Source organism: Narcine bancroftii, chromosome 8 (assembly GCF_036971445.1).
Source record: "Narcine bancroftii isolate sNarBan1 chromosome 8, sNarBan1.hap1, whole genome shotgun sequence".
In the NCBI taxonomy this organism is placed as follows: domain Eukaryota; kingdom Metazoa; phylum Chordata; class Chondrichthyes; order Torpediniformes; family Narcinidae; genus Narcine; species Narcine bancroftii.
Genome location: NC_091476.1, coordinates 107,001,785 through 107,012,428, shown reverse-complemented (window position 1 = coordinate 107,012,428; position 10,644 = coordinate 107,001,785). Strand labels below are relative to the sequence as shown.

Sequence of the window (10,644 nt, the reverse complement as noted above, 5' to 3'; positions counted from 1 at the left end):
GATAAAGATACAGTTGCGAATAAGTTTATATTATGGGATTCAACAAAGGCATATTTGAGGTCAAATAATAAGTTATACTTCAAAAATAAAGAAAGAATATGAAAGAAATAATATTAGATAAAGAAATAATGAAATTGGAGAAGGAAATTCATACATAAAGATGAGAAAAGAATTGAAGAAATTAAGACTTAATGCTGTGCAGACAGTAGAGCGAGATATAATGAGAACACGAGAAAAATATTATTAGTTGGGTGAAAGGGCTCAAAGTTTTAGCATGGCAGTTAAAAACAGGACATAATTCTAGAACAATAATTGCAACTAAGAAATTATCAAGACAGTTAACTTATAAAATGAAGGAAATAAATGATAATTTTAAAGACATATGTGCTAAACTATCATTCAGAATCTATGAAAGATAATAAGAGATTATTTGAGACAAGTTAAATTATTGGTGTTAACAGAGGATGAAAAGTTAAGACTATCCGAGAATTTTTTCAGAAATAGAAGTTTATGAGATCCTAATGTCTTTACAGAATAATAAGGTGCCAGATGAAGATGGTTTTCCACCAGAATTTTATAGTTTTAGGAGTTATTAATACCTCTATTAATGGAAGTATTAAATCAAATGAGAGGTTCATGATTTATCAGAATATTTAAAAAGCATTAATAACTATAATTCCAAAAAAGGAGATTGTTTACAGCTTTTCTCATATAGACCTATATTATTGAATACAGGTTATAAAATTGCATCAGAATTGTTAGCTAATAGATTAGTTGAATTTTTCCCTCCAAGTCAGGGGTGGCCTTCGTCAGCCACTGTCTGTGGCTCAAAAAGTAGCAGAGCAATAGCCGTCTTCCCTACCCATAAATACCTCATGCAGCTGGAACTGTTCTGGGAACCAGAGTATTGATGACAGGTGGTGCCATTGGATCCGGAGGGCACTACGAGGCTACTCTGGAAATTAATGGGATGCTGGAGCAGCCTTTTAGGGCTGCTGTCTGAAAGATAAGTTCCCATTTTTCTTTATGCTCTGTAGCCGGTCTCAAGGTGGATGCCCGACATGAGAGTTTAGTTTGGGTGGGGGAGGGGGGGTTGAATGAGGTGTAATTGATGTAGTCTAGATGAGTGTTCAGTTTTCATATTCTCTCCTCCACCTTAAATCTGACAAAAATCAAGTTAAATATCAATAATTTAGAGAAACAAGTTCAAAATTTGAGGTAAAAAATCTTAACTTTTTAAAAATAATTTAGAGATAGAGCACAGTAACAGACCCTTCTGGCCAAGTACACCCACATGACCAATTAACTTTCTAACCCAACAGGTCTTTGGAATGTAGAAGGAAAGTGAAGAGCACCGGGAGGAAACCCAGGCGAACAATGAGAAGACATACAATCTCCTTACTGACAGCAATGGATTTGAACCCAGGTTGCTGGTGGTGTAATAGGATTGCCCTAACCGCAACACCAATCATACATCCCAAAATGAGCAGTTTGAAAGTAAATACAGAGGTTGGATTTTAAAAAATGTTCACGAATGCCTTGTTGGGTGAAGCTCGGCTAGAATTAGATGGCAAGAGCGGAGGGTCCATAGAAAAATACTGTACAGAAAACAAATCAAGCAGACGAGTGTTTGAAGCTTAAATTTTGCTTTACAGCTGCTTTTTTTAAAAAAAACCTACTGCCAACAAATACCAGTTTATCTCCATGTACAGAGATTTCCTTCCTTTTTCTTAATGAACAGTACTTGGAGCCATGGGAACACTGCATCCCGGATTAGCTACTCAAAATATCAGCAGAGAATGAAATTTTAGGCTGATTACTCCTCAGCACCATTAACTACAATTTATTTTCATTTCAAAACTTCTGCAGAGCATTGATTCATCCATGGCGTAAATCCCTCATTTTCTTTTGTGGCAGTCTATGAGACCTCATTCATGAAAACGCTGTCAAATTTCCCAAGGTACAGAATAAAAATTAAAAAGCAAGTGAAACCATGTTCTGAAAACAGTTAAACCTCAAGAAATGAGGAAAAACAAATGATGATTGCATGAAATGATTAGGAAGATCCAGGACAAACTGCAGAAAATATTGAATGCTTGCATTAAAATAAATTCCATTATGTTTCTCAGGAAGGCTGGTTATTGTACAATTTAAAACTTAATACTTGCGGAATTTGACAAGGACCAGACCACTACAGTCCCAGCATCCAATTCATACCACCACCACTTGTTGCACCCAGTTCAGAGAAGCAATTTTCATGCACGGGTGGTATACCTGCTCATGCCTCCAAGATGAAAATTATGACAAGCCTTACGCCCACAAAGGAACATAACATAACATTGTTTTATAATATACTTTTAATCATCTTAAAGATTACATTTTTTTTTTAAAGTCTTTTTACATTGGAATGTTGTCATATTCCCTCATACATTTTACAGGGCTACAAAATTCATTGATAATTTTTCATCCAAATCAAGGAACAAAAAAATAATATTCACTTCACTTTGAAAACTAATTCAACAAAAAAAAAAAGGCCTAAAATGATAATTACAGCCAACAAGGCAATACAATAGGGAATAAGGGGTTGTGTGGTTGACATACAAGATGTTGTAGATGCTACCAAATGTCATCCCTCTCACCTCCACACCCTCCTTTTAAAAACAAAAACATATTTTCTTGTTGGTTAATTAAAGTATTAATATCAAACTCCTTTTGTGATCTGAGAATAGTCACAGTCAGCATGTTTGGACAACAGATAATAAACCACATTGCTGTTTAAGCAGTCAGAATCTTCCCCCTATACACTGTGCAATATTTTTATGAAGTTTATGGTCTCCATTCTTGTATGCAGCTCAGTGATACCTGCTCGCATGTTCTCTGGATATTTCTTGGAAGTTGATTTTACAATATTTCATATCTGTCAACCAAAAACATGGTTTCCAGGGAGAACCTCACTGGACTGTTGCTGTCAACATGATTTATTCCACTCACCTATGGAAGAAGGGGAAAAAAATTCATTTCACAAGATTTAGGAGCAGAAGTTGCCCATGGGTCTGCTCCACCATTCTATCATGAGCTGATCCTCCTACTCAGGCCCACTCCCTGGCCCTCTCCATGTAACCTTTGATGCCCTGACCAATCAAATACCTGTCAATCTCTGCCTTAAATACACCCAACAACCTTGCTTCCACAGATACATAGCATTCTGACCAATTAAATATTTCTGTATCTGTTTTATATTAACACCCATTTATCCTGAAGTTGTGCCCTTTTGTCAGAGACTCCCCTACCATGGGAAACAACCTTGCCACATTTACTCTGTCCAGCCTTTCAGCATTCAAAATGTCTCTGAGGTCCACAATTATCCTTCTGTATTCAAACAAGTATAGCCAAAGGGCTGATAAATGTTCTTCGTATAACTCTTTCATTCCAGGTATCATTTTTGTAAATCTCAGAACCCTCTCCACCACCAGCATGCCTTTCTCAAATAAGGCACCCAAAACTGTACACAAAAAACCAAGTGAACTCTCACCAGTGCTTTATTGAGTCTCAACATCACATCCCTGGTAGAAATAAATTTCATATTGCATTCAACTTCACCACCAACTCAAACTTGCACTCTCAAGTCCCTTTGCACCTCGGAACTTTTAATTTTCTAACCATTTAAATAAGAGTCTGCCCATCTATTTCTTCTACTAAAGGGTATGACTGTACACTTTCCAACAATTGTATTTCATCTACCACCTCTTTGCCCATTCTCCTAATCTATCCAAGTCTCTCTGCAGCCTTTCCATATCCTCAGCACCACCCGCCCTACCATCTATTTTAGTATCAACTTCAAATTCAGGCACAAAGCCATCTATTCCATAATCAAAATCATTTATATACAACACAAAAAGAAGCTGCCTCAACACCAAACCCTGCGGAACTTCACTAGTAATCGGTAGCCAACCAGAATAAGTTCCCTTTATTCCTGCTGAACAGTCAATGCTCTACCCATGTTAGTATCCTTCCTGTAATTCCATGGGCTCTCATCTTGTTCAGCAGCCTCATGTGTGGCACCTTGTTGCAGGCCTTTTAAAAGTCCAAATACAAAACATCCACAACATCTCCTATTTCTATCCTACTTGTGATTGCTTCAAACAAAAATTCCAAAATTCCTCACTAACATGGATAACCATGTGATGCTCATCACGAGGCACAGTTCGGCAATTCAATGGCAAGTCTCAACACGGGGCAAAGCCAATCACTCTCTCTCTCACTCTCACACCACCCCCCTCGACACCCACACCCACACGGACCACTGTATAGTAACCCCAAGGGAAAAAGGGTTTTAGTTCTCGAATTTTTATTGGAGAGTATTCAAGTCATTTATACCTCAAATTCCAGAAATAGATAACAATCTTAAAATTTGCAAAGTTGTACTAAATACTTAGCTTTAAGGTCACTTGCTGTTGCAGTAGAAGCAGCAATGGAGCTCAATTAAATGCTTCCAAAATATCTGCACATGGGATGTTGGTAACACTGGCATGAGCAGTGTCTGTTGTCCATCATCAAGTGCTGGATCAGGTTGTGTTTCAGCAGATCATACTGCTGTGTGTCTAGAGTCACAAAGGGTGACTGAGCAAGACGGTCAACTTCCTACTCCAAAAATATTCATGAACCAGATGGGCCTTTGCAATAAATGTCATTATCACCACTGAGAAAATTTAATCAATTTAATTGAAACTCCCTCATCACTATGGCAAGGTTTGAATTTCCATGTCTCATTAATTAGCCCAAAAATCTGGGCTGATGGTTGAGTAAATGCAACCATGGTGCTCTTACAAATCTGTAATGCACAGTAAAGCATCTTTACATGTACTTCATAAATAGGGAGAGAATTAGGAAAATTGTAACAAACTCTTTATCTGTAGGTGTGTTATGTCTGGTTGTGTGGACCAGAGAATGCTGTAGAACATAGAACACTGCAGCACAGTTCAGGCCCTTCGGCCCTCAATGTTGTGCTGACCCAATTATTTCTTTAAACTCTCCCTATTCCTGCAATCAGATGATAATAAATCTGAACATGAAGGGACAACTTGAAGAAGTTGTATCTAATAAAAAAAAATTGGGTGCATAAATTCTTCTAATTTGATATCCTGCACAAGCAAAAACCTAAAAAAGGCTTCCTGAATTGGCAGACCATTTCAAAAATGATCAGAATTCATACCTGTATATTGCAATAGTTCTTTTTAGACACAAAGGACACATTGATTGGGAAGAAGTCATTGGGCTGCCCTGCAAAACTGAACTCCATGCTGCCAGATTTATTTTTGGCGTCAATGACAGGCAGACACCATTCGAGAAGGTTCTTCCGGCTGTCGTGGCGATACTCTCCCTCCACTTCGCTAATTAAAAGAGTTCCAGGACCAGCCCTAGAAAGAACAAAAGTTACTGGGTTGGTGTTATGCAAGTGCTTGAATGTTTTATTTTAATAGCAGGATGGAAAACTAAGATCTGCAGACTTTCCTGTTTAGCTAAGATATTCCACATCTGAAAGAAACACTGCTGCCGCATTTAACAGGTAGCAAAATATCTGGCAAAACAAACAATTTTTCCAGTTCAAGACAAAAGGTGGTCAGCCCAAAACATCTTTCTGCACCAAATACCTGTTGAATGTTTTTAGTTGATTGGGATTCACCACAATTTTCAATTTCAGAGCATTATCATTGAACTGGTTTAATGTTTAGAAAGCATTAGAATCAGAATTTATGGCCACAAAACTTGAGGTTTTGCAGCAGTATTACTGATATTTTTAACTTGCCTCTAAAATTTCCAAGAACAAGGCAGCCAACTTTCATCTGCAAAACTGAAGCCATAGGAATGCAGCTTCTTGTGGTATTACTGGAAGAATAATTAGGAAACTAAATATAAATTTTCAGGCAAAAGAAAAACTTACGGAAGTGGAATGGCGATGACCACATCATTTAGTTCCAGACTGCTCTCCTGCAACTCGTACTCAATATTTACATCACAACCAGTGGCACTCTCTGAAGGCCAACAGTTAACTAATTCAGAAAGAGAAAGTAATGAGAAAAAAAAAAATCACTCAAAGACAAGGGCAATCCCTCAACTTTAAAAAGATCATTGTAAAAACAGTTGCCCAAGTTGTCTTTCCAATTAAATCAATTCATTGCTGAATAACGAATCACAAGAATTCCTGAATTGATTTTCCTCCCAAATACTGTTGAATTTTAATGGTTTTAAACATACAAAAAGAGCTTGAACAAGGTAAAATTTCATCAATCCTGGGCAAGTTATAACAAAGTGCCAGATAATTTCACAGGTTTCTCTGGTTACCGTGAGATTTATTACCCTCTTAATGCAAAATTCTAATTGGAATGATAGCTAGTTTTAGTAATGAATGCTAAATGTAGTTGGCAGAATGCAGCAGAAAGATTCTGTTGCTGGGAAATTCCTGTATGATTTCTCCACAAGTCAGATCCTCCTATTTTCTAATTTAACAATAAGATCAAATTATGCAGGGGAGAATTCATGCAGTTAAGTCAGGTCATTCACAACTCACTGTAGCCACTGGAGGACCAAGAGCTACCTTTTTAAATTCTGCTTCCATTTAAAAGGGTTTATTTTAGACTTATTGTCAGAAAACAAACATGTCATCACATAACAACCCTGAGATTACTTCTCTCCACCCCCCCCCCCCTACAGGCGAGGCAAAATTACCACTTATTGATGGTGCACAAAACTGTACTCAACATATAAATGGCAAACAAAGAAATGTCAACAAACTGTGCAATACAGAGGAAAAGAAAAATCAATAAAGTGTAAGAGTCTTTAAATGAGACCCTGATCGAGTTGTTGAGGAGTCTGATGGTGGAGGGGTAGCAGCTGTTCCTGAACCTGATGGTGAGAGCTTTGGGACACCTGTACCTCTTTCCTTCTGGTAGCAGTGATAACAGAGCGAGTGCTGGGTGATGTGGATCTTTGATGAATGCTGCTGCTCTCCGACTGCAGTGTTGCCTGTAGATGTTCTCAATGGTGGGGAGGGTTTTACCTGTGATGTTCTGGGTTGTGTCCACTACCATTTTTCAGGGCTTAATGCTCCATGGTGTCCCCATACCAGTCCGTGATGCAGCCAATCAGCACACCTTCCACCACACATGTAGAAATTTGCCAGGGTTTCCAATGTCATACCGAGCCTCCGTAAACTCCTAGGGGAGTATAGGCACTGACTTGTTTTCTTCACAATGCCATTTGTGTGTTGGGTCCATGAAAGATCCTCTGAGATGGCGACTCCTAAAAACTTAAATTAACTCGCCCTCCGATTCCCCCAATGATCACTGGACCATAAACATTTGATTTTCCCTCCCTGAAATCAACAATCAACTCCTTGGTTTTGGTGACATTGAATAATTGTTTTTGGTGCACCATGAGTTACCTCAAAACTTACATTTATATAGCATCTTAAAATAGAAAAGCTCTGATGATCCACAGTATTCTCAAACACAATAGCATCAAGTTCAATCAAAAAGTGAGATCCAAGAGGGGAGAAGTAATGAAAACAAGAGAATTCTGGGATTAAGGACAGATTATCATTTCCAGAACATTATGTCCCGTTTGACAGAGATGCCTGAGCAATAATTGCTGATATAGATTTTTAAACTTACTGGCAAGGGGAATAAAGGCATCATCAGTAGTTTGTAACCTCCACTTTAGGACACCAACATCGTTATTCAATGGGAAGGACTTCTCAGGATTCTTTAAACCAATCAACGATTCTGTCGTGAAGAGCTTCTTATCCACATTTGGGTGTGTCTAATGCAAAAAAAAAAGTTTAGAACCAAATCCCATCATCTTAATGCAAATCAATATAATTTGGGGATCTGGTAATGAATAGTTCCACTATGAGCCAGCAAGAAGCTTTGAATACAAACCATGAAAATCCATTGACTCGGGTCATGTTTGCACTTTTACACCAGAGCATAGTTGAAAAATTTCCATCACCCCATTTCTTTTAAAAAAAATCCTTTCACAACTCTATATTCCTTCTTCCAACTTTTCTTTCCAAAGTCCTTTAAATTTTTGCGCCCTTCATTTTCAACTTTCTGAGAGCTTCATAACTAATCACTTGTCTGATTTCTTCCTCAGCAGTATGGAACTAAATAAATCTATCCTGGGGCCTTCATATTGAGGCAATCGTGAAAAAGGCTCGCCAGTGGCAAAACTTAGTGAGAAGTTTAGGAGATTTGGGATGTCACCAAAGGCTCTTGCAAATTTCTACAGGTGTACCACAGAGAACATTCTGACTGGTAGCCTCATTGTCTGATGTGGAGGTACCAATGTCCAGGACAGGAAGAGGCCACAGAGAGCTGTGAACTCAGCCAGGGCCATTATGAACATTAGTCTTCACTCCATCAAGGACATCGACAAGAGGCGGTGTCTCAAGAAAGCAGTCTCTATCATCAAGGACCCTCACCATCCAAGCCATGCTCTCTTCTCACTGCTACCACAGGAAGGAGATACCAGAGTGTGAAGTCGTACACCCAATGGTCCAAAAATAGTTTCTTCCCTTCCAAAGTCAGATTTCTGACTGGACAAAGAATTACACACTTGACCTCACTTCTTCCTCTTATTTTTGCACTATTTATTTATTTATAGTGATATAATTTGTAGCAATTTTTGCACCTGTGAGATGCTGCTGTAAAACAACAAATTTCATGATACATTCACAACAATAACTTCTGATTCTGAAATCTCTTAATTCATTAATGTGTGCATGTTGGCAAAATATCTCTCCATACCTGCTCACTGCCACTGCTGTGGGTTGTAATATTCTTCCAATATTGCTGCATTACTGACCAATTGTAACTGCTCAATCCATATTTGACTGCTTGGTCGAAACTAAAAAAAGTCTCCCGAGTTGGGAACACCAGAGACAATTGGAATTATCAATCCCAGGCAATTTCACACCAACATGCCAATTTGTAAAGCCCTCAATCAACAGAGCTTTAGTTTCTACATGTAGACTCATGAAACCATCCCTTATCATCCCTATAGAAACTCGAAAGTTCCAGACTTCTTAGTCTGATATCTAGTCCTGACCAAACAAAAATGTTTTCCATCCAGCGAAATTTTGGGAAGATAAAATCCAAAGTCCTAAGGGCATTTCACAAAACTATTCTCTAGATGCATACTCCAGCCTGTTCACCACAACCTGCTTGAGGTAGAACAAAATTGCTCGTCTTTGATTTCAGGGTGAGGTTCAACAACTTACCTGTACCATTACTGTCTATTTTGCCATTACAAGCATGCTTGATTCTGCTTTCCCTCCATTTATTGATTTACCTTCACCCATTCCAAGAGTTAACATTCCCAACACTTCTCCCTCAATCTATCACCATCAAACACAAAATTATCCAAAATAGAAATCTCTAATTTCCACTGTTCTAATTATTCAACTAACAGATTGGAGCTCAACCACCTACAAAGGCTCTCAGCAGCACCCTAATTTTAAAATCCTTCATCAACAAATTGCCTACAGTTCTCCCAATCTCAAGTTATTTGCACTCCTCCAGTCTTAGTCTTGAGACCTCAATAATTGCTCTGTCATGGGTGACTATGCCTTCAGCCGCCAATGATCTAAATCCTTTTAACCTTACTGTCCCTGTACCCCATAAGAGATTGCTTGAACTCTATCCCTGACAAAATTGTAGGTCATTCACATATCTTTTGTGACATGATCCCAAACTGCTTTTGTAATTTAAGACCACTATATGCGCAATTTGGCGGGGGGGGGGGGGGGGGGGTAGAAAGCAGGTACTTTACATGACTCAATAGTTCACAAGGGACCAAATTATGATAATAAGTGTTTATTATCACATACATTGTACATAAGCAGGGGAAAAAAATTCTTGCTGTCGCTGAACCTTGTAAAGAATCTACAAAAAGTACACTACAATAGTATACTTAACTGAATTAAAAAGGGACAAAAAATAGATTGATGATAAATAATCAATTATCCTAGTGCAAAAGTGACTTAATAATAGTACAGTTAATTCCTTTGTGGCATTGGAATAGTCTCTGATTAGTGTGACAAGGGCAGTTTTAATCAGAGACTGTTCAGTTACCAAACAGCCAAAACAACCGGGACATCAATTCTATAGTTGCAAATGATTAAAAAGATACCTCGTGCATATGCTATTGCTGTTACCTGCAGCTGAATTCCCTTTTTATCATCGTTCTCCACTTGAAGTCGAATTCGCCCCTGCTTTTCATCAGTAACCCGCAACATGATCATACCATGCACCTCCATGTTTTGCAAGCCACCATCCCGGCCACATACCAATGATATTTTCTCTTCAATCTTCAGATGTACACTACATAGGTTGTCAGGAAAATATCAATTATAAAGAGCTTATGTCATCATGATGGCAACTTCAATTATGATAAAGGACAATGAATTTAGAGTAGAGAAAAAAGCATCTCAATACAAACCAGAATTAAATTTCTGAGCTATAGATAATTGTGGATTTTCTTCCTTACTGCTCTTCAAGCAACAACATAATGTTCACAGTTCTCAGCTTCTACCATTCTGTTTGGAGTTTGTTGATTAATTTCACACCCTACGTGGCAAGATGGAGC

At 38.2% G+C, this 10,644-nt stretch overlaps 1 protein-coding gene across 4 annotated transcripts in view; it reads right to left on the bottom strand.

Annotated features, from left to right (window-relative positions):
* Window positions 1-2,339: 2,339 nt before the first annotated feature.
* LOC138741133 (coatomer subunit delta) overlaps window positions 2,340-10,644 on the bottom strand; it is a 31,489-nt gene continuing 23,184 nt past the window's right edge. For all 4 annotated transcript variants that reach the window (XM_069894721.1, XM_069894719.1, XM_069894720.1 and 1 more), the window contains 5 exons: window positions 10,214-10,379; window positions 7,671-7,818; window positions 5,942-6,050; window positions 5,213-5,417; window positions 2,340-2,991 (listed from right to left, as the gene is read on the bottom strand). In XM_069894721.1, coding sequence (XP_069750822.1) covers window positions 2,902-2,991; window positions 5,213-5,417; window positions 5,942-6,050; window positions 7,671-7,818; window positions 10,214-10,379 — 718 coding nt within the window. In that variant the 3' untranslated portion in view covers window positions 2,340-2,901. The remainder of the gene's footprint in view (window positions 2,992-5,212; window positions 5,418-5,941; window positions 6,051-7,670; window positions 7,819-10,213; window positions 10,380-10,644) is intronic.